The following is a 24,087-nucleotide window of genomic DNA, read 5'->3' on the forward strand; positions in this document are numbered from 1 at the left end:
ACGAAGAGAGTCTCTCTGGTCTTTAGAACCTTCTACACCATCCTGAGAAATGAAATCATCAGGAAGTACTCCATAGTGAAAGTTAGTATAAAATATTGTGGGACACAAGCAATTTTTTGGGAGTGTAACTCATCGATTCAATGTCATGCAGCGCTCTGAGGAGAATTTCATTATTTATACCATACCTTTCCCCCAAAATGTTTTTGGTCGCAAATCTCATTCAAAGATTGGTTGTTACATTGTTACAAACATTATTGTACTTCAACACTGCGCACAAACACCTCATAAGTGTCTGTGTCCCATAGGTTTTATATTCTTTACTTGTGCATTTGTATTCCATTATTTCTATTCTGGCTTGTCTGACAATTTGTTCATTTTACAGAGATCTGATCCTGAGCTAGCCTGAGGACTCACACGAAATTCTTCAGCTGCTCTGTCGTTCACTACATACTTTAGTCTGAGACTGCCATCATTGAAGTTGTTTGTGGTGATGAGGGGCACTAGGGGTGTTGTACAAAATATAGTCATCAGCGATTGGATCGTCTTTAACCAATCAGATTATTCAGGCCAATAAAATATGTTCTAACTGCAGTTTTAATCCAGTGTGTTCTGGCCCAACCCATCGGTTTCTGGACCAATCAGACGGACCCATGCGTTTCCATTCGGTGGTGAATGTTCGGAGAGGTTCCCAGATCCAGACAAAAAAAAACAAAAAAAACTGACATTTTGGAGGCGTGGCGTAGGGTTTGGCAGCAGCAAGTAGTCTTGATAGCCAGGAAAATCCTGAGCACCAGTAGTATCTGAAAGTAGATGAGCCAGTATTTTGTGGTTGCAGGTTACTGTAAATGACGATATAAATAAACCATTACATACTCGCTGCATACAGCCCTATTACCAATGTGATTATGAAATGGTGCTTGTGATGCAAGAGACCCCACTTTAAATCTTTGTCATACTTCATATTATTATTTGGAAGGCTACTCCTCTTACACCTTTTAAGCTAGGAACGTCATTCAAACAGGGGCGAAAATCTGATATCAACTTTGGAGGGGACAATTACATGATATTTTCTCAAGAGCAATTCCTGAGGGGGACACCAAAAGTAGTGCTGTAACACATAGCCTACATTGTAATATGGTAAATGTATATTGAGGAACCAAAGAAATAAGGTGTTTGCCGTACTCCTAACTACCGGTACCCAAAACTACACAACAATCACAACAGCAATACCATTGCCTTTAACAAATCTTAGTTCAGTCACCAGTTTAAGTTGAGAGTGGGGCTATCCATGGCATTTTCCAATTATGTTCCTATTTTACAAGTCAAAAAAATTGAGAACCTTTCATAATGTTGCCAAACAAAGACTCAACAAACTTACCTGAGACTCCCTGTCTCTGCCAGTCTGTCCCTGCATATCTGTCCCCAACTCTGCTGTCTGTGTGCCATCTGTTGCCTGCTCTGCCTAATGACATTATTGTGAAACATTTCCATTAGAATTTCATTTCTTTCTTATGAACATTTTATCAACTAGTCTTTGTGATATTAGGCTACTAGGGTTCTTACTATGCGTTTTGGTGTATTGAAAAATACTCTGATGTCTGTCTTTTATTTTTCTGCCATTTTTCTACCTGGCTGGCTGGCTGGCTACACGCACAGTGTGTAGGTTATTTACAGTAGGAGATGGGCTTCTATCATCTTCAATCATTCTATTTGGGCTTCGATCTAAAAGGTAGCTTAGCAAATGTGAAACGGATTAAAATGACAAGAGTTGACAGCTGTATGAGTTCACCATTTACACAACATATGCTGCAACCTTTTGTAATTTTAATAGTTTGTTTCATATTGGCTGGCTTCCAACAATAGCTGAATTTGCAAAGCTAGCGAGCACCAATTCAGTTTCAGTGGTGTTTGCTATAGTCTTTGCTACCGGGTTAAATAAAGGTGAAATAAAATAAATAAATAAAAGTTCCCTTGCGACAATTTAGCTTTTGCAACGAGACCATTAAATATATTTAAGACAATGGTAGAAGAGAGTGTAGTTCTGTTCAGTTTGGACTTCAGTTTATCGCTAACCTTATCGCAGGGACTTTGAAGCACTAACTTACATCATCTGCATGCTGATCTTGGAATAAATTGACGATAGCAAAGATTCCATCTTTGACGACGCCACATAAATGGAATAGGTACTAGCTAGCTTAATAGTTAATATTTGCGCGCTAGCTCTGCATATTCAGCTAGTGTGTGTGCGCGATTGACTGGATTAACCTCACGTCAGTTACGTGCATTGAGTGCCTTTCAGACAGTAGATACGACCTCTCTGTTACCTAGCAAGCTAAGGAACTGGCAGTGGATCAAACCATTGTGAGGCAAAGGGTGGGGGGGTCGCAATCTTTTGAAACTTAAAAACGCGCTATTAAGTGTCTATAATCAGCACAATTGCTTTCATTGCGTATTATTAATATTATTTAAATTACATAGTTATGTTTCAGTGATATATTGGGGGGGACAAATCATATTTTTCCCAGGATGGGGGGGTCGTGTCCCCCCCGGGATTTCCGCCCCTGCATTCAAACTTTAAATGTGCAGAGGTCAGGACCAATGTGCTTGCAAGGAACTCTTTATATCTTTTTACATTTTTTATTTAACCTTTATTTAAATGTGCAAGTCCGTTAAGAACAAATTCTTATTTACAATGACGGCCTACACCGGCCAAACCTATCATGGCCGGTTGTGATACAGCCTGAATTCCAACCAGGGTGTCTGTAGTGACGCCTCTTGCACCGAGCTGCAGTGCCTTAGTCCACTGCACCACTCGGGTGCCCCTTTTGTACTTTTTAAACTACTGAGCTTTTAGTCCTTTATTCACTTTCATAGTTTTTATTCAATATTCTAAAGGTCCTATTGTGACATCATCAACTCCCAGACTTCCAACATCCATTCACGGTGAACAATGAAACTTTTGACCCAAATCGGCAACTTTGACCACTTTTCCAGCACTTTAGATAAAAACCTAGAGGGTATGACATTGAGGTCTACTTCTCTGGTATTTAAATCTGGAACCAGAACATAATTATCTACTACCAATCAAAAGTTACAGCTGTTTGTCTCATCCTTCAGCAGCCCAAACGGAGTTGTTGCTGTGAATACCAATGCATTTCAATGGCAGAAAAAGGGGCCATAGACTAGAATGGTACAAAAATGTTTTTTTGTTTTTGTTTAGACCTCCTCTTTCACCATTTTAAGCAATCAACTCCAAACCAACGTTGACAGGTTCGGTCTGACCATACTTAGATTGCTTGTCAATTTAAAAAAAAAAACATAACCATTTTCAATTTGCATAAATTAACATCGGTTTGAATGAGAACCATAGGAATACAGAGGTAGCTATTGAAAACGGTCTTGCTCCTTGGCCAATTAAACTACCAGACCAACATTAAAATGTTCAGGCTATGCTAACTTAAAATTATTTTAAACTCTTATTGACTATAACTATATACATTTGCAGAAATTAGCATAAAATAACTCACCTACAGTAAACTCTTGAACGTTCAAGATAGACCAAACCAACTTTAACATGTTCAGGCCATTGTAACTTGAAATGATTTAAAACATTTATCAACTATAACTATATAAATAGTTAACTTTTTATACTTCTTCCACTACCACAAAATACTTTTAGAGCTAAAGCAAGCTCCACAACTTTACTTAATGTAAAGTTACCAATGGTTTTTTTCTCCATTTACAATATTCTAATTTGTAAAAACAAAAAATGAAATGTTGTTAGCTAGGAGTCCCATTGGCTATTTATCCATTATATTTACAGATTATTATATTTTGTTGTGCTTTCTCTCTTTCAGTTCGTTTTGAGAATACTAACCCTTAGCCTACTCGTATATTTACTTATTTTTAACTGAAGAAATATATTTCTTCTATTTAAATTCAGGTTGTTTGCGGATTCTGTATTTTTGTATTTGAATATAATAGTGAAATATTTTTTAGAGGACAAGGAAGGCGGATTTTCAAAACATTAGATTCATTTTAGTAGCACCTACAACATGATAGAGCAACGGGTGGCAACGTTGAAAGGTAGAACTAACAAGTCGTGTGTGTAACCAATTTTTATTTAAAAACCAACCTTTATTTTGAAAAACAATTCAGGAAGTAGCCTTCGTTTTGTTTCCGGAATGAATTTCTGTGTGTGTAGTCTACCGTCTACATTGTGAACTTTGAATTCTCAAATCGTTGACTGAATACTGCAATTTACTATAACATAATTGTTTAACATTTACATAGTTCCAAGGACATGTGCGATAGCGTCGCCTTTCATGCTCAGCTAGCTTCAATAATTGAGGTTTTGGCGAATGCAGCCGTTGCCGAAATATGTAAACTTGTAGATGACGGCCATGCTGCCTTACGTTTGGAAATTTCACATAGTCAGAAAGAAATCGATAACCTGCGGAGGAAGCTGCTTTTGACAAAATACCAGAATTCTCAACGGGGCGCAGAGAAATTCGGAGCCCTGCGACGCACAGTTCACAGGCGCGACACCGATCTTGTTGCCCGAGCAAGAGCGAGCTTCGTTGGAAAGTCAACAGGCAGACATGGATATTGTAGGTGTTTTACCTTATTTAAACGCGTTTAAAATCATTTGTAATGTAGAATGTATAACGTTTATGAGGGTGTATCTTTTCTGGTGCAGTGGAGAATCGTTTTTCCTACAGTGAAGGGGACAACTTTACAAAGGATGTCACGAACTGGAAAGACTCAAGATGCACAGCGACAGACCAGGATGGGGGCATGCAGGTCAGTTGTCATTGACACGGTCAAATTGAGGATTTGTTTTCTCATTTCAAATGGTGGCAGGGATATTTTTCTAATCTAATGTTTCTGATGAATACAAAACAGATGGCAGATATGCAAGAGTCACCTCTTATCAAAATGGAGAACCTTGGCACCAGCAGAACAGGTCATTTTTATGTAACTAATCAAATCTATGCAATTTACACATTGTTGAGTAAAGCCTTTATTGCAGTATTTGATTAACTTCTTAGTCATTATCCATAACTAATAAATAAGGCAAAAAAGAATCAGTGTCCACTACAGGAAGCTGATGCTGTGCTTTATGTTGACCCATTTCAGAGATTGTCCAACTGGTCAGTGAGAGCAGTGAGAAGGTTGTGCCAGAACCAGGTTCTTCATCATCTACTGAAACCACAGACCTTCTGGACCAGCAGGGCAACAGACACAGAGCTCCAGACACCTCACTCAATATAGAACCTGAAAACCAGACGTTCCAGCATCCAGCATCACAATACAGCAGAGCGAGACAGGACCATCAGGTTGCTGAGTGTGTGACCTGGGAAACTGACCATCAACCCATATCATACAGCCTGTCTCAATGGACAGAGAACCAAGAGACTGACAACCCAACTGTGAATGCTCCTCACAATGCCGGGCCAGACTCCAAGAGGCTGTCTGGACATCCAGAGAGGAGAGGGGTGTCTGGTAACTCTGGGGTCTGCATGTCTGCTTTGGGCTCTCTGGACTGGGTGTCTGATGTGGTGATTGTGGACTCAGTTCCCATTAAAGTGGAGGCAGATATGAGTTCAGAATGGAGCATAACTGACCAAGAGGTGACATCTGGAGAGGTCTGTTCAGACAGCAGGCAGCTTGTGGACAACAGAGGAAGAGGGGGAATGGAGTCTGGACAGACAAAGTGTCCCTCTGACACTCAACATCCAGAGCAAGGGACAACTGTAGGATCAAGGTCAAAGATTCCAGATTTCAACAGACTGTCCTCCCTAAACAGCTTTTCATCCCCAAGGGTTACTCTCCACCAGGTTCCCCAAAGAGGGAAGCAAGCCCCCTTCCTGAATTTTAACAGAGGCTCCAATTTTTCATCGAAAGGCAAAGAAAAGCAGCCACAACAGCTAACGTCTCACTCCACCCAGAGGCAGCTCCGGTGCAGCCTCTGTGGAAAGCCCTTCCCTCAGCCGGCTCAACTGCGGAGTCACATGCGGGTCCATACGGGGGAGAAACCGTACGGCTGCAGCCACTGCACCAAGCGCTTCTCCCACAGGCACCAGCTGAAGATGCACGAGAGGGTTCACACCGGAGAAAAACCATTTCACTGTGTCTACTGCGGGAAGTGCTTCACCCAGTCCAGTCACATGAAGAGGCACCTCCTCGTCCACACTGGTGGCAGGCCACAGGACATGGTGCTGCCCTGAGTGTTCCAGGGTGAAGTTTCCCCTTGGTACAGATCTAGGATCAGCTTCCTCTTCTGCAATCTTAACCTTAACCATTAGTAGGAAAACATCTAAAACTGACCCAAGATCAGTGTGTAGGGGCAACTTCACACTACTCTGCCTGGTGTAATTATAGGCAAGGCCAGGAGGTTTTCCTCACCACGTGACCAGACCAAGGAAAAACTCCTGGCCCTAGTTGTAAGGGGAATGGCTCAACACTACTGTGGTTTTCATACTGGGTCCCTGTGTTTTTAACAGTTTGGATAGTTACCACATTGAACACTACCCTCTGTGTGTAGTGGTAGTGTTTTCAGCTGGCTTGATGCTTGATCCAGAGTGGACTGTTAATGTTTAAGTTATTACAGGTGAAGATTTTAAACATCCTCATGAATTTGTATTGGTGCAGGGGTGAACCAAAGAACAGCAATTACGAATGCAGGAAGCTCTGGACAGGTGCCTGGGTGAGCTAGGCCTGTAGGTGGTCGAGAGTGCGCTGCTCGGCTCGTCTCGTACCTGGACATAGGGAGGAGGAGGGTGCAGGGAAGAGCGTGACGATGACAGTAACTTTCTGGACATCGACATGGCTTAAGAGAAAAGCCACAGGTTCCCTGGGTGCCAGCACACTCCTGGCCCTTGAAACAAATCTGGCGACCAAGCAGGTGCAACGCGAGAGTGCTGACCTGGAATGGTAGGCTGTCAATGGTTGACTTTATAGAGGGTTTATTATGGTTAGATTTATCGACGGCTTTATATAACTATCTTGATATCACTTTACACTTTCCATAATATTCAGCCTAGGAAAACCCTTGTCTATTCAAAGTGGCAATTGTTGAGTCCCAGAATTAGAATGAGTAGAATTAGAATCCATTCAATTCAATCAGAATTCATATATATATCACTGCTTAGCGGCCAAACTGATTGTTCCGGACTAGCACCTGATCAATATACAGATACAATATGGAAACCATTGAATTAACTTTGTCTTTGCAGCTTCCTCTGGAGTCGCTGGTGTGGATCTTCCGGGACGTGCTGCATGTGGACGGGAAGAGAGGCTACTGGAACCTGTCTCTGGTCACAGCGGAACCTTCGTACCATCCTGAGCAAGCTGTCATCAAGGCAAAGAGTGGCTACTTTGAAGAATATAAAATATATTTTCATTTGTTTAACACATTTTTTAGTTACTACATGATTCCATATGTTAATTCATAGTTTGTCTCCACTATTATTCTACAATGTAGAAAATAGTACAAATAAAGAAAAACCCTTGAATGAGTAGGTGTGTCCAAACTTTTGACTGGTACTGTTTCTACTTTTTAAAACTATAACCAATAAAATGTTTCATAAATTAACATAGGTTTGGATGAGAACCATAGGAATACAGAGGTAGGTTTTCAAAATGGTCTGGCACCTTGGCCAATTAAGCTACAAGACCCCCTCAACCTATCACAGCCCCTTTCCCTTGGTTTAAAAACCCAGTCAGTTGTTTTCTCCCTAGATCAATCTTTGTGTTCATTCTCTCAATCTCTCTGTGTTCAAGCTCTCTGTCCCTAGCTCTACATCTCTGTGTTGATCTCTTTTGTTTTGAAACTACATGTCACTTTGTCCATCCCACCTGTGAGTATTGTTTTTGTTAAAGTGTTGACTGTTTGTTTGGTGAGAAAAGGGGGTACCAAGACAAGTCGCCCATGGGCATACATTACCCGTAGGAATACTGTGTCTAAGTACCCTAGTTAGAACTGGGCGGACCACCCTCTGTATTTTTGGTTAGTTAGCTAGCTGTTGTGGAAATAGGCTAGTCTAGTTTAGGGGTGTTTTCGATTATTGTTTCTTTGCTTGGGTCCAGCTCAGCCCCTTTTCTCACACCCCATTACCGTGTGTTTCAAATAAACCTTTTGAGTTTGACGGTAGATTTCAGTTGTATGTGGTTTTTGGTTCTCTCTGTTCTTTATCACTATAATAATTTGCATGATTTATGTTACGGGTCTCGTATCCATCCCCCCTAGACTGCTGGGCCAAAGGGATTCGTAACACCCAACTTTAAAACATTCAGGCTATCCTAACTTAAAATTCACCAAACCAATTTTCACATGTTCAGGCCATCCTAACTAAAAAATATTTAAAACATTGATACTCAATGATCGGCTATGAAAAGCCAACTGACATTTACTCCTGAGGTGCAGACCTGTTGCACCCTCGACAACTACTGTACTTATTATTATTATTTGACCATGCTGGTCATTTATGAACATTTGAACATCTTGACCATGTTCTGTTATAATCTCCACCTGGCACAGCCAGAAGAGGACTGGCCACCCCTAATAGCCTGGTTCCTCTCTAGGTTTCTTCCTAGGTTTTGGCCTTTCTAGGGAGTTTTTCCTAGCCACCGTGCTTCTACACCTGCATTGCTTGCTGTTCGGGGTTTTAGGCTGGATTTCTGTACAGCACTTTGCGATATCAGCTGATGTAAGAAGGGCTATATAAATACATTTGATTTAATAAACTATAACTACAAACATGCATAAATTAGCATATCCATAAAAGGGTACAGCTGTTGTCGGAGTTTAGAGTGACGAAAAGTAGCTAGCTAACGTAAGCTAACAGCTGTCTTGTCATTGAGCAGCCCAAATGTAGCCGTTGCTATGGGTACTCACACGCAGAGGAGCGCATGGGGCAGTGCAGGAAGCAAGGGACAGATCGAGATTAGCTATTGATACTAATTGAGGAAGTTACTGTGTTTCTAATTTTGTGTTGAGAAATTGGGATCCGGTAGGGTAGGGCCTGAGCGTCACCAGCATGGGTAGGGCTCGGCCTAAAATGTCATGCCTCTGCTTTTTTTTTCATTCAAATAGTTAAACTACCACTAAAATACTTTTAAAGAGCTGTCATCACTAGATGTACCATCCTATTTCCCTCCCCAAATAATAGCCTACATGTTTCTAATTCCTTATGAGTTCCTCTCTTCCACCACAACAGCAAGTCTTCATATTCAGAAAGCATTTTCCATCTCACTTTGAACAACAGACCTATGAATACTCTGTACAGTTTGATCATTACATCATCATTAAACTAAAATCAAACTTGACATTTTTACAAAATGCATCTATCTGAAACCCCCAGCATGAATTGAGTTGCTTTGCTTTCCTATGAGTGTTTTTCTACATGATCCTGCCTTTTATTACCATTGTCTGACAGATCTTTGTCCTATGTCTTTCTTCCTTCAGTTTTTACACTTAACTGTATTTAGACATTGTGATCTTACTGCCCCACAATCCAAAGCAATAAGGTTGATATAGTCGTCTGTCGAAGTAATCAGACCAATTGTTTTACTAAATATAACTTTGACTACAGTGTATTCAGAAAGTATTCAGGCCCCTTCCCTTTTTCAACATTTTGTTACGCTTCAGCCTTATTCTAAAATTGATGAAATTATTATTTTTTCAATCTACACACTACACTATAATGACAAAGCGAAAACAGGATTTTAGAAATGTTTGCAAATGTATAAAAAAAACAAAAAAAAACATACCTTATTTACATAAGTAATCAGACCCTTTGCTATGAGACTAGAAATTGAGCTCAGTTGCATCCTGTTTCCATTGATCCTCGAGATGTTTCTACAACTTGATTGTAAGTCCACCTGTGGTAAATTCAATTGATTGGACATGATTTGGAAAGGCACACACCTGTCTATATGAGATCCCACAGTTGACAGTGCATGTCAGAGCAAAAACCAAGCCATGAGGTTGAAGGAATTGTGTCGAGGCACAGATCTGGGGAAGGGTACCAAAAAATGTCTGCAGCACTGAAGGTCCCCAAGAACACAGTGGCCTCCATCATACTTAAATGGAAATAGTTTAGAACCACCAAGACTCTTCTTCTTGGTCGCCTGGCAAAACTGAGCAATCGGGGGAGAAGGGCCTTGGTCAGGGAGGTGACCAAGAGCCCGATGTTCACTCTAACAGAGCTCTAGAGTTCCTCTGTGGAGATGGGAGTACCTTCCAGAAGGAGAACCATATCTGCAGCACTCCACCAGTCAGGCCTTTAGGGTACAGTGGACAGACATAAGCCACTTCTCAGTAAAAGGCACATAACAGCCCGCTTGGAGTTTGCCAAAAGGCACGTAAAGGACTCTGACCATGAGAAACAAGATTATCTGGTCTGATGAAATCAAGATTGAACTCTTTGGCCTGAATGCCAAGAGTCACGTCTGGAGGAAACCTGACACCATCCCTACGGTGAAGCATGGTGGTGGCAGCATCATGCTGTGGGGAAGTCTTTCAGTGGCAGGGACTGGGAGACTAGTCAGGATTGAGGGAAAGCTGAATGGAGCAAAGTACAGAGAGGTCCTTGATGAAAACCGGCTCCAGAGCACTCAGGACCTATGACTGGGGCAAAGGTTATCCTTCCAACAAGACAATGACTCTAAGCACACAGCCAAGACAACGCAGGAGTGGCTATGGGACCAGTCTCTGAATGTCCTTGAGTGGCCAAGCCAGAGCCTGGACTTGAACCCGATCGATCTCTGAAGAGACTTGAAAATAGTTGTGCAGTGACGCTCCCCATCCAACCTGACAGAGCTTGAGAGGATCTGCAGAGAAGAATGGGAGAAACTCTCCAAATACAGGTGTGCCAAGTTTGTAGCGTAATACCCAAGAAGACTCGAGGCTATAATCACTGCCATAGGTGCGTCAATAAAGTACTGAGTGATGGTCTGAATACTTATGTAAATGTCATTTTAAGGAATACCTAGGATAGGATAAAGTAATCCTTCTAACCCCCCCCCCCTAAAAGATTTAGATGCACTATTGTAAAGTGGTTGTTCCACTGGATATCACAAGGTGAATGCACGAATTTGTAAGTCGCTCTGGATAAGAGCGTCTGCTAAATGACTTAAATGTAAATGTAATGTAAATGTCATATTTCAGTTTAATTCCCCAAAAAATTTGCAACATTCTAAAAACCTGTTTTTTTTCTTTGTCATTATGGGGTATTGTGTGTCGATTGAGGGGGGAAACTATTTAATCCAATTTAGAATAAGGCTGTAACGTAACAAAATGTGATAAAAGTCAAGGGGTCTGAATACTTTCCGAATGCACTATTTAAAGTAAATGCTTTGCTTTAAATAGTAAAGTAAAACTGGTTAAAACTTCTTCCACTTTAAGGAGCTAAATCAAGCCCCATAACTTTACTTCTGGTAAAGTTACCATCTAGTTAGCAATTTTTTATACAGTTTTGTAATTTATAAAATATATATATATATATTCAGAATTTTTTTTGTTGTTGAATCTTTCTACTGTTACATTGTTCGGAGTTAGAGTGCATTCTTAGTGTGGTGCTTCATTTAGTTTTGAGACTACTAACCCTTAGCCTTCTCTCTTGATTTACTTATTTTTAATTGAAGAAATACATTTATTACTTTTAAATTCAGGTTGTATGCTGATTCTGTATTTTTGTACTTTAACTTATTAGTAAAATTGTTGAAGGACAACGTGTGCGTGTTATATTTGTATTCACTTAATTGAAAGGCAAATTATATTTTTTAACAATTTGATTTATTTTAATAACAGCAACAATATGATACAGCAGCAGGTGGCAATGTTGGAAGTTTGAACTATGGTAAATCGTGTGTGTAACCAACCTTTATTTTGAAAAGCAAACTTTTTTATTTTGAAGAACGATCCAGGAAGTAGCGGAACAAAAACAACAACAAAAATTGTGTTCAATGCTCTATGGTGTGAACTGTATAGTCTGAAGACGTTGACTTTACACTGCAATGCAAATTACTATAACATAAGTGTTTAACATAAACATAGTGTTAAGGACATGTCCGATACCGTCGCATTTCATGCTCAGCTAGCCTCCATCGTCGAGGTGTTGGCGAATGCAGCCGTTGCCGAAATCTGCAAACTTGTAGATGACGGCCATGCTGCCTTACGTTTGGAAATTTCCCATAGCCAGAAAGAAATCGAGAACTTGCGGAGGAAGCTGCTTTTGACAAAATGTCAGACTTCTCGACGGGGCACAGAAAGATTCGGAGCCCTGCGACGCACAGTTCACAAGCACGTGGACACTAATCATGTTGCCCGGGGAAGAGGGAGCTTTGTAGGGAAGTCGACAGGCAGACTTGGATATTGTAGGTTTTTCACATTATTTAAACACGTTCAAAAATGATTGGTAATGTAGAATCTATAACGTTTATGAGGGTTTCTCTTGTTTGGTGCAGTGAAGAATCGTTTTGACGACATTGAAGGGGGCAACTTTATGCAGGATGTCACTACCTGGAAAGACGCAGGACGCACAACGACAGACCATAATGGAGGCATGCAGGTCAGTTGTCATAGACACGGTCAAATGTATTATTGTTTAATCGTATTTCAAGTGCTGTTGTGGATATGTTATTAATAAAATGTTTCGGATGAATACAAAACACAGATGGCAGATATGCAAGAGGAAACTCATGTCAAAATGGAGAACCTTGACACCAGTACAACAGAAGGTATTTTTTGTTGTTGCAACTAATCCAATCTATGCAATTTACATGTTATGTTAAGTAAAGCTGTCCATGTTTATTGCAGTATTTGATAAACTTCTTAGTAATTACCCATAAGTAATAAATAAGGCAAAGAAGAATCATTCTCCACTACAGGAAGCTGATGTTGTGCTTTACTTTGTCCCACTTCAGAGATGGTCAGTGAGAGCAGTGAGAAGATCATTATGGCAGAACCAGGTTCTTCATCATCTACTGAAACCACAGACCTTCTGGACCAGCAGGGCAACAGACACAGAGCTCCAGACACCTCACTCAATATAGAACCTGAAAACCAGACGTTTCAGCATCCAGCATCACAATACAACAGAGCAAGACAGGACCATCAGGTTGCTGAGTGTGTGACCTGGGAAACTGACCATCAACCCATATCATACAGCCTGTCTCAATGGACAGAGAACCAGGAGACTGACAACCAAACGGTGAATGCTCCTCACAATGCAGGGCCAGACTCCAAGAGGCTGTCTGAACATCCAGAGAAGAAAGGGGTGTCTGGTAACTCTGGGGTCTGCATGTCTGCATCGGGCTCTCTGGACTGGCTGCCTGATGTGGTGATGGTGGACTCAGTTCCCATTAAAGTGGAGGCAGATATGAGTTCAGAATGGAGCATAACTGACCAAGAGGCGACATCTGGAGAGGTCTGTTCAGACAGCAGGCAGCTTGTGGACAACAGAGGAAGAGGGGGAATGGAGTCTGGACAGACAAAGTGTCCCTCTGACACTCAACATGCAGAGCAAGGGACAACTGTAGGACCAAGGTACAAGTTTGCAGATTTCAATGGACTGTCCAACCGAAACAGCTTTTCATCCCCAAGGGTTACCCTCCACCAGGTTCCCCAAAGAGGGAAGCCAGCCCCCTTCCCGAATTTCAACAGAGGCTCCACTTCTTCATCGAAAGGCATAGAAAAGCAGCCGCAACAGTTAACATCTCACTCCAGCAAGAGATATCTCCGGTGCAGCCTCTGCGGGAAGCCCTTCCCCCAGGCGTACCTAAGCAGGCACATGCGGGTCCATACGGGGGAGAAACCGTACGGCTGCAGCCACTGCACCAAGCGCTTCTCCCACAGCCACCAGCTGAAGAGGCATGAGAGGGTGCACACCGGAGAGAAACCGTTTCAATGTGTCTACTGCGGGAAGTGCTTCACCCAGTCCTGCCACATGAAGAAGCACCTCCTCGTCCACACTGGTGGCAGACCACAGGACATGGTGCTGCCCTGAGTGTTCCAGGCTAAAGCTCAGACTAGATACAGATCTAGGATCAGCTTCCTCTCCCCCAATTCTAACTTTGACCATTAGTGAATTTTTTTTCTTCTTTAAACTGACTCAGCATCTAAGGGCAACTTCACACTACTCCCAGTGTAATGATAGGCAGGGCCAGGAGTTTTTCCTCACCACGTGACCAGGCCAGGGAACAACTCCTGGCCCTAGTTGTAAATGGAATGTCTCAACACTACTGTGGTTTATGTATGAATACTGGGTCCATGTTTTTTTTCACTTTGAATGGTTTCCTCATTGAACAATTCCCTCTGTGTGTAGTGGTCGTGTTTTCAGTTCAACTGGCTTGATGATTGGTCCAGCGTGGATTGATAATGTATAAGTTATTACAGGTGAAGATTTTAAATGTATTTTAGTCAGTTAGCAGACGCTTTTATCCATAGCGACTTACAAGAGCAATTAGGGTTAAGTGCTGTGCTCAAGGGCACGTCGACAGATTTTTCAGCTTGTCGGCTAGGTGATTCCAACCTGCGACCTTTAAGTTATTGGCTCAACACTCTTAACCGCTAGACTACATCCTTATGAATTTGTATTTGTGCAGTGGGGAACCAAAGTACAATAATTAAGACTACATTTCCATTGACCTGTCAATAAGACGAATACCCTATGAGACTGATACGATGTAGATAGATTTCATATCAATGTGAACAGAATTCCGGAAGCACTGGACAGGTGCCTGGGTGAGCAAGGCCTGTTGGTGGTTGAGAGTTTGTTGCTCGTCTCTACTCGTACTTGGACGCAGGGTTGAGGAGGAGGAAGGCACAGGGTTCCCAGGCGCCAGCGCACTCCTTGCCCTAGAAACGGACCTGGCGGCCCAGCAGTTGCAAGGAGAGAGAGTGCTGACTGGAATGGTAAGCTGTCAATGTTTGTCGTTTTATACAGGTTTCAATATGGTTGGATTTGTAGAGTTCGATAAAGCCATCTTGATACCCCTCTACCCTTCCCATCATATTCTGCCTAGGAAAACACTTTTCTATTAACAGTTGCTATGAGATTTTGAGTCCCATAATTAGAATCCATAGAATGGTCCTTTGGAGGAAGGATTTTGGGGATATATTTGACATTTATATCCTAAAGCGTAATTAATTGAAGTTTGAATATTTGTGTAATTTTGGCCTTACCCAGAACTCCTTTTTAAGACTCCATGTTTCAGTTGTAGGTGCTACAAAGCAACGTTTAGTGTCATATACAACTTTACCACTTGCTCAGTATTTTGATTAGTATTTTGATTGCAATAACACATTTCTTGCATTAATTTATGAATATTTACAAATATGATTATTGAAGTTATACCTTTTTTTAAATTAGGCTTTAAACATTTTTTTTTACAAACATTGTCAAACATAATATACTTTTCAGGCAATTCAAAGTTCTGCTAGCTTTAAAGTTATGGCTTCTTTTATAGAGATACTTTGGCATAGTAAACAATGTAACCAATCACAGCCCTCCTTTTAAGTGTCATTGCACATCCTGCAAATAAACAGCAGAGGTGAATATTTTGAATCCATTTTCACATTCACTCTGTTGGTTATGCGTAAAAATGTGTTTATTACTCTAAAGGTAGCAGAGATTCCACTCTGTATCTTTGAAATGCCCATAGTGTATTATGTTCAACAATATATTGACAAATTTGCCAAATCAAAAGTGGGATATTTTCACTTCTTGTTGATGTTTTTCTATATTCAGAAATGTATGTAAGACATGTCATTGAAATCAAAATACATATGACAAGCAAGCAGTTTAGCTTCATATGACACCATATATTGGCATGTAGCACATACAAATAAAACAATATGGAGTCTTACAGAAGTCCTGGGTAATGTCAAATTCGAACTATAGTTAGTTATTTCTCAATTATGCTTTAAGACACTTAAATAAATAAATACACACACACACACTCAGCAAAAAAGAGAAACGTCCTCTCACTGTCAACTGCGTTTTCAGCAATCTTAACATGTGTAAATATTTGTATGAACATAACAAGATTCAACAACTGAGACATAAACTGAACAAGTTCCACAGACATGTGACTAACAGAAATTGAATAATGTGTCCCTGAACAAAGGGGGGTCAAAATCTAAAGTAGCAGTCAGTATCTGGTGTGGCCACCAGCTGCATTAAGCACTGCAGTGCATCTCCTCCTCATGGACTGCACCAGATTTGCTAGTTCTTGCTGTGAGATGTTACCCCGCTCTTCCACCAAGGCACCTGCAAGTTCCTGGACGTTTCTGGGGGGAATGGCCCTAGCCCTCACCCTCTGATCCAACAGGTCCCAGATGTGCTTAATAGGCTTGAGATCCGGGCTCTTCGCTGGCCATGGCAGAACACTGACATTCCTGTCTTGCAGGAAATCACACACAGAACGAGCAGTATGGCTGGTGGCATTGTCATGCTGGAGGGTCATGTCAGGATGAGCCTGCAGTAAGGGTTCCACATGAGGGAAGAGGATGTCTTCCCTGTAACGCACAGCGTTGAGATTGCCTGCAATGACAACAAGCTCAGTCCGATGATGCTGTGACACACCGCCCCAGACCATGACGGACCCTCCACCTCCAAATCGATCCTGCTCCAGAGTACAGGCCTCGGTGTAACGCTCATTCCTTCGACGATAAACGCGAATCCGACCATCACCCCTGGTCAGACAAAACCGCGACTCGTTAGTGAAGAGCACTTTTTGCCAGTCCTGTCTGGTCCAGCGACGATGGGTTTGTACCCATAGGCGACATTGTTGCCGGTGATGTCTGGTGAGGACCTGCCTTACAACAGGCCTACAAGCCCTCAGTCCAGCCTCTTTCAGCCTATTGCGGACAGTGACCACTGATGGAGGGATTGTTCCGTTCCTGGTGTAACTCAGGCAGTTGTTGTTGCCATCCTGTACCTGTTCCGCAGGTGTGATGTTCGGATGTACCGATCCTGTGCAGGTGTTACATGTGGTCTGCCAATGTGTGGATGATCAGCTGTCCGTCCTCTCCCTGTAGAGCTGTCTTAGGCGTCTCACAGTACGGACATTGCAATTTATTGCCCTGGTCAAATCTGCAGTCCTCATGCCTCCTTGCAGCATGCCTAAGGCACGTTCACGCAGTTGAGCAGGGACCCTGGGCATCTTTCTTTTGGTGTTTTTCAGTCAGTAGAAAGGCCTTTTTAGTGTCCTAAGTTTTCATAACTGTGACTTTAATTGCCTACCGTCTGTAAGCTGGTTGTGTCTTAACGACCGTTCCACAGGTGCATGTTCATTAATTGTTTATGGTTCATTGAACAAGCATGGGAAACAGTGTTAAACACTTTACAATGAAGGTCTGTATTTGGATTTTTATGAATTATCTTTGAAAGACAGGGTCCTGAAAAAGGGACGTTTCATTTTTTGCTGAGTGTGTTTATATATATATATATATCTCAATCATCAATCCTTCCTATAAAGGACCCTTCTATGGATTAAATTGAGTGAAAATAAAAAGTTTTGAAGATTCATGAGGAATCACCCATAAATGTCTTCTAAAGTTTGACTTGTTACCTACTTAGTGACTTTCCTGTCTTCTGTTCAACGACAAACACGTAATCGATATAGGCAACTAAAACACTAAAAGCACAGTTGCTTGCAGCTTCCTCTCGAGTCATTGGTATGGATCTTCTGGGATATGTTGTGTGTAGAGGGGAATTTAGGCAACTGGAACCTGTCTCTGGTCTGCAAAACCTTCAATACAATGCTGAGAAATTACATTTTCAGGAAGTACTCCACAGGCAAGGTTAGTATCGATAATTCCTTAAATCTGAACAAGCCTATGGGATAAGGGCACATCTTTTAAAATGCATTCATTCAATATCATGGAGTGCTCTGAGGACAGTTTCATGAACCATGTTTCCCCAAAAAATCTTTCCAGATAAAGGAACGTCTTGAATCTTATCTCATTATGTGATCGGTTGTTACGGTCTTACAAACATCATTGTATGTCAACACTGTGTGCAAACACCTCAAAGTGTCTGTGTCCCATAGACTTAAGATTCTTTACTTGTTAATTCGTATTCCATGTATTCCATTCTGGTTTGTCTGACAATCTTTTCTCTTCTGTGTTTCTTTTCCAGAGATCTGATCCTGAACCCCAGTCGTTACTGAAAGGAGAAGCCAGTACATTGTGGTTGTAGGTTACTGTGAAGGACAATATAAACCATTATATACTTGCTGCGCTTCTTACACCTCTATTACTAATAAAACGTTTATTTATCATGTTCTCGTTTATTGTAAAAACAAAAAGCTACATGTTATTTAGGTGTTTACCTATTACTCAAGGCTATCAAAAATCCCTTTGGCTATTTATATACAGTACCAGTCAAAAGTTTGGACACACCTACTCATTCCCGAGTGGGCTCCAGAGTGACGCAGCGGTCTTAGGCACTGTGTCTCAGTGCTAGAGGTGTCACAACAGACTCTGGTTCGATTCCAGGCTGTGTCACAACCGGCCGTGATTGGGAGTCCAATAGGGCGGCTCACAATTGGCCCAGCGTAGTCTGGGTAAGGGTTTGGCCAGGGTAGGCTGTCATTGTAAATAAGAATTTGTTTTTAACTGACTTGCCTAGTTAAATAAAGGTTAAAAAAAATACTTTGAAAGTTTCTTCAAGTGCAGTCGCAAAAACCATCCAGCGCTATGATGAAACTGGCTCTCATGACGACCACCACAGGAATGTAAGACTCAGAGTTACCTCTGCTACAGAGGATAAGTTCATTAGAGTTAACTGCACCTCAGATTGCAGCCCAAATAAATGCTGCACAGAGTAAAAAAAGGAACAAGACACATCTCAACATCAACTGTTCAGAGGAGACTGAATCTGGCCTTCATGGTCGAATTGCTGCAAAGAAACCACTACTAAAAGACACCAATGAGAAGAAGAGACTTGCTTGGGCCAAGAAACACGAGCAATGGACATTAGACTGGGGGGAAGTCTGCTTTGCTCTGATGAGTCCAAATGTGAGATTCTTTGTGAGACGCAGAGTAGGTGAACGGATGATCGCCGCATGTGGTTCCCACTGTGAAGCATGGAGAAGGAAGTGTGATGGTGTGGGGGTGCTTTCCTGGTGACACTGTCAGTGATTTATTTAGAATTCAAGGCACACCTAACCAGCATGGCTACCACAGCATTCAGCACGCCGTCCCATCTGGTTTGCGCTTAGTCGGACTATCATTTGTTTTTCAACAGGACAATGACCCAACACCCCTCCAGGCTGTGTAAGGGCTATTTAACGATAGCGATGGAGTGCTGCATGAGATGACCTGGCCTCCACAACCCAATTTGAGATGGTTTGGGATGAGTTGGACCTCAGAGTGAAGGAAAAGCAGCCAACAAGTGCTCCGCATATGTGGGAACTCCTTCAGGACGGTTGGAAAAGCATTCCTCAGGAAGCTGGTTAAGAGAATGCTGAAGAGTGTGCAAAGCTGTCAAGGCAAAGGGTGGCTACTTTTAAGAATGTAAAATTCAAAAGGCATTCGCACATCTGAGCAATCTTATTTGCAGGTGCATGGTAACAGTTGAATAAGATGAATGAAAAAGGAAACCGCACACTGCTCTTGATAGTATCACTGATCTTTAATAAGCATACGTATCGGTCTCACGGCCTTCGTCAGAGCTTTTGTGAATTTTTTTAAAAATAGCACCCTTATGTAGACCTACTCTTAAGAATGTAAAATCTAAAATATATTTTGATTTGTTTAATACTTTTTTTGGTTACTACATGATTCCATATGTGTTATTTCATCGTTTTGATGTCTTCACTATTATTCTACAATTTAGAAAATAGTAAAAATAAAGAAAAACCCTGGAATGAGTAGATGGGTCCAAACTATTGACTGGTACTGTATTCTATATTACATTTAAAAAATATATTTTGCTACTGTTACATTGTTTAGAATTAGAGTGCATTCTCATTGCGTGCTTCAATTAACCCGTAGCCTACTCTTTGATTTACTACGTTTTAACTGGTGGAACTTATTCGTTTTAGGTTGTATGCCTATTCTGTTTTTGTGTACTTGAACTAAATAGTAAAATAATCATTTTTGGAGGACAAAGTGTGTGTTTGATTTAATTCACTACTTCAATGAAAGTAAAGAAGGCTGATTTAAAAATGTTATAATATTCCTTTCAGTAGCAGCTACAATATGATACAGCAACAGGTAGAAATGTTGGAACTAACGTAAGTCGTGTGTAACCAACCTTTATTTTGAAAAACGATCCAGGAAGTAGGTGACATCTTGTTTCCGGAACAAGAAGAGTTGTGTGAAGAAGAGTACGGTTTATGTTGGAAACCGTGAAGTCTTAAGACGTTGACTGAATGCAATGCAAATTACTATAACATAAGCGTTTAACATAGAACCAAGGACATGTCCGATACTGTAGCCTTTCATGCTCAGCTAGTCTCCATCATTGAGGTTTTGGCGAATGCAGCCGTTGCCGAAATCTGCAAACTTGTAGATGACGGCCATGCTGCCTTACGTTTGGAAATTTCCCATAGTCAGAAAGAAATTGATAACCTGCGGAAGAAGCTGCTTTTGACAAAATTCCAGAATTCTCGACGGAGCGCAGAGAAATTGGGAGTCCTGCGACGCACAGTTCACCGACGCGTGGACACCGATAATTTCACCCGGGCAAGGGCAAGAGAGAGCTTCGTAAAAAAGCCAACAGACAGACTTGAATATTGTAGGTTTTAACTTTATTTCAAAACGTTAAAATTAATGGGTTATGTGAAATATATAACGTTTGAGCGTTGTTCTTTTCTGGTGCAGTGCAGAATTGTTTTGCCGACAGTGAAGGGAGCAACTTTACGCAGAATGTAGCCAACTGGAGAGACTCAGGACGCACAGCAACAGACCAGGATTGGGGCATGCAGGTCAGTTGTCATAGACATGGTCAAATGTATTTTATTTATTTTCTCATATTTCAAATGGTGTTGGGAATATTTTTCGAATAAAATGTTCCTGATGAATACCAAACAAAGATTGCAGATATGCAAGAGGCACCTCTTATCAAAATGGAGAACCATGGCACCAGCAGAACAGAAGGTATTTTTGTTAATTTTACACTTTGTTGCTTGACTAATCCTTCAATGTTTATTGCAGTATTTGATTAACTTCTTAGTCATAACCCATAACTAATAAGGAAAAGAAGAATCAGTCTCCACTAAAGGTCGCTGATGTTGTTCCCCATTTCAGAGATTGTCCAAATGGTCAGTGAGAGCAGTGAGAAGATCGTGGCAGAACCAGGTTCTTCATCATCTACTGAAACCACAGACCTGGACCAGCAGGGCAACCGAGACAGAGCTCCAGACACCTCAATCGATATAGAACCTGAAAACCAGAAGTTCCAGCATCCAGCGTCACAATACAACAGAGCAAGACAGGACCATCAGGTTGCTGAGTGTGTGACCTGGGAAACTGACCATCAACCCATAGAATACAGCCTGTCCCAATGGACAGAGAACCAAGAGACTGACAACCGAACTGTGAATGCACTTCACAATGCTGGGCCAGACTCCAAGAGGCTGTCTGGACATCCAGAGAAGAGAGGGGTGTCTGGTAACTCTGGGGTCTGCATGTCAGCTTTGGGCTCTCTGGACTGGCTGCCTGATGTGGTGATGGTGGACACGGTTCCTATTAAAGTGGAGGCAGATATGAGTTCAGAATGGAGCATAACTGGCCAAGAGGCCACATCTGGAGAGGTCTGTTCAGACAGCAGGCAGCTTGTGGACAACAGAGGAAGAGGGGGAATGGAGTCTGGACAGACAAAGTGTCCCACTGACACTGAAAACACAGAGCAAGGGACAACTGTAGGATCAAGGTCCAAGATGTCAGATTTCAATGGACTGTCCAACCGAAACAGCTTTTCATCCCCAAGGGTTACCCTCCACCAGGTTGCCCAAAGAGGGAAGCCAGCCCACTTCCCAAATTTCAACAGAGGCTCCACTTCTTCACCGAAAGGCATAGAAAAGCAGCCGCAACAGCTAACGCCTTGCACGCCCAAGAGTCAGCTTCGGTGCGGCCTCTGCGGAAAGCCCTTCCACCAGCCGGCGCACCTGCGGAGTCACATGCGGGTCCATACGGGGGAGAAACCGTACGGCTGCAGCCACTGCACCAAGCGCTTCTCCCACAGCCACCAGCTGAAGATGCACGAGAGGGTTCACACTGGAGAAAAACCGTTTCAATGTGTCTACTGCGGGAAGTCCTTCACCCAGTCTGGCAACATGAAGAAGCATCTCCTCGTCCACACTGGTGGCAGGCCACAGGACATTGGGCTGCCCTGAGTGTCCCAGGGTGAAGTTTTCCCTAGGTACAGATCTAGAATCAGCTTCCTCTCCCACAATCTTAACCTTTACCATTAGTATTAAGAAATGCAAAACTGACCCAACATCAGTGTCTAGGGGCAATTTAACACTACTGTACCCAGCGTAATGAAATGCAGGGCCAGTAGTTTTTCCGCAGAACGTGACCAGACCGGGGGAAAACTCGTGGTCCTAGTTGTAAGGGGAATGGCTCCACACTCGTGGGTTTTCATATGAAAACTGAGTCAATGTGTTTTTAACAGTTTGATTGGTTTCCACATTGAATGGTTCCGGTGTGTAGTGGTTGTGTTTTCAGTTTACTGGCTTGATGCTTGGTCCAGAGTGGATAGATAATGTATAAGTTATGAAGAAGACTCGATCCTGAGCTAGCCTAGCGACTCACACTAAATGATTCAGCTGCTCTGTCGTTCACTACATACTTTAGTCTGAGACTGCCATCATTGAAGTTGTTTGTGGTGATGAGGGGCACTATGGGTGTTGTACAAAATAAAGTAATCCGTGATTGGATCGTCTCTAACCAATTAAGAGTGTCCATGCCAATGACGAATTTTCAAACCATAGCTTTAATCATGCGTTTTCTGACTCTGGCCCAACCCAATCGGTTTCTGGACCAATCAGACAGCCCTGAATGTGTTCCATTCAATGAAGGGTCGGTGAGGTACTCCGATCTGGACTCATTGCTCTCAAGAAACTGACATCTGAGGGAGTGGCGTAGGGTTTGGCCAGAGCAAAGAGTCTTGGTAGCCAGGAAAATCCTGAGCCCCAGTAGTATCTGAAAGTAGAATCCAGTACATTGTGGTTACAGGTTACTGTGAATGACGACATAAACCATTATATTCTTGCTGTATGATTGCTGCACTGCATACACCCCTATTACCAATGTAATTATTAGTGCGGTTTGCGAAGCACGAGATCCCACTTTAAATCTTCGTCATACTTTATATTATTCTTATTTGGAACGCTACTCCTCTTACACCGTTTAAGCTAGAAACGCCATTCAAACTTTAAACATGCAGAGCGGTCAGGACCAATAAACTACTGAGCTTTTTGTCCCTTATTTACTTCAATAGTTTTTATTCAACATTCTAAAGGTCCTATTGTGACATCATCAACTCCCAGACTTCCAACATCCATTCACGGTGAACAATTAAACTTTTGACACATCTGCAATTTTGACCACTTTTCCAGCACTTTAGATAAAAACCTAGAGGGTATGACATTGAGGTCTACTTCTCTGGTATTTAAATCTGGAATCAGAACATAATTATCTACTACCAATCAAAAGTTACAGCTGTTTGTCTGAGTTTAGAGTGACGAAAAGCAGCTAACTAAGGTCAGCTAACAGCTCTCATGTCTCGTCATTGAGATGCCCAAACGAAGCCGTTGCTGTGGATACCAATGCATTTCAATGGCAAAAAAGTGGCATATACTAGAATGGTAACATTCTTTTAATAATCTACATTAACAGTATCTCCTCTTTCACCATTTTACATGATCAACTCCAAACCAACATTCATATGTTCAGACAAACCCTACTTAGATTGCTTGTCAAAAGATTTGATACTATATATACACAAAAATTGGTAGAAATGAACATAGGTTTGAATGAGAACCATAGGAATACAGAGGTAGCTTTTCAAAATGGTCTTGCTACATGACCAACTTCAAAGCATTCAGGTTATCCAACCTTCACTC

General features: G+C 41.8%; 3 protein-coding genes across 4 annotated transcripts; all 3 read left to right on the top strand.

Moving 5' to 3' along the window:
• The first annotated feature begins 3,867 nt into the window (after positions 1-3,867).
• LOC106602178 (uncharacterized) lies at positions 3,868-8,155 on the top strand. Its single transcript, XM_045716412.2, has 5 exons — positions 3,868-4,610; positions 4,700-4,803; positions 4,906-4,966; positions 5,140-6,936; positions 7,239-8,155. Exons 1-4 carry the CDS (start codon positions 4,304-4,306, stop codon positions 6,228-6,230), a joined length of 1,563 nt encoding a protein of 520 aa, XP_045572368.2. The 5' UTR covers positions 3,868-4,303; the 3' UTR covers positions 6,231-6,936; positions 7,239-8,155.
• Positions 8,156-11,926: 3,771 nt separating this feature from the next.
• Positions 11,927-18,289, top strand: LOC106602180 (uncharacterized). 2 transcript variants are annotated; one of them, XR_014392092.1, is made up of 5 exons: positions 11,927-12,381; positions 12,472-12,575; positions 12,681-12,744; positions 12,931-14,920; positions 18,150-18,289. XR_014392092.1 is itself a non-coding variant. In XM_082974127.1 (4 exons), exons 1-4 carry the CDS (start codon positions 12,072-12,074, stop codon positions 14,010-14,012), a joined length of 1,560 nt encoding a protein of 519 aa, XP_082830253.1. In that variant the 5' UTR covers positions 11,927-12,071; the 3' UTR covers positions 14,013-18,289. The 2 variants fall into 2 exon arrangements, 1 of the variants encoding a protein (XP_082830253.1); XM_082974127.1 differs by having other exon boundaries at positions 12,931-18,289.
• A 2,010-nt stretch (positions 18,290-20,299) lies between these two features.
• On the top strand, positions 20,300-23,449 carry LOC106602176 (uncharacterized). Its single transcript, XM_014194658.2, has 4 exons — positions 20,300-20,753; positions 20,840-20,943; positions 21,052-21,115; positions 21,266-23,449. Exons 1-4 carry the CDS (start codon positions 20,438-20,440, stop codon positions 22,351-22,353), a joined length of 1,572 nt encoding a protein of 523 aa, XP_014050133.1. The 5' UTR covers positions 20,300-20,437; the 3' UTR covers positions 22,354-23,449.
• The last annotated feature ends 638 nt before the right edge of the window (positions 23,450-24,087 follow it).

Source organism: Salmo salar, chromosome 04, assembly GCF_965601325.2.
Source record: "Salmo salar chromosome 04, fSalSal1, whole genome shotgun sequence".
NCBI classification, from domain to species: domain Eukaryota; kingdom Metazoa; phylum Chordata; class Actinopteri; order Salmoniformes; family Salmonidae; genus Salmo; species Salmo salar.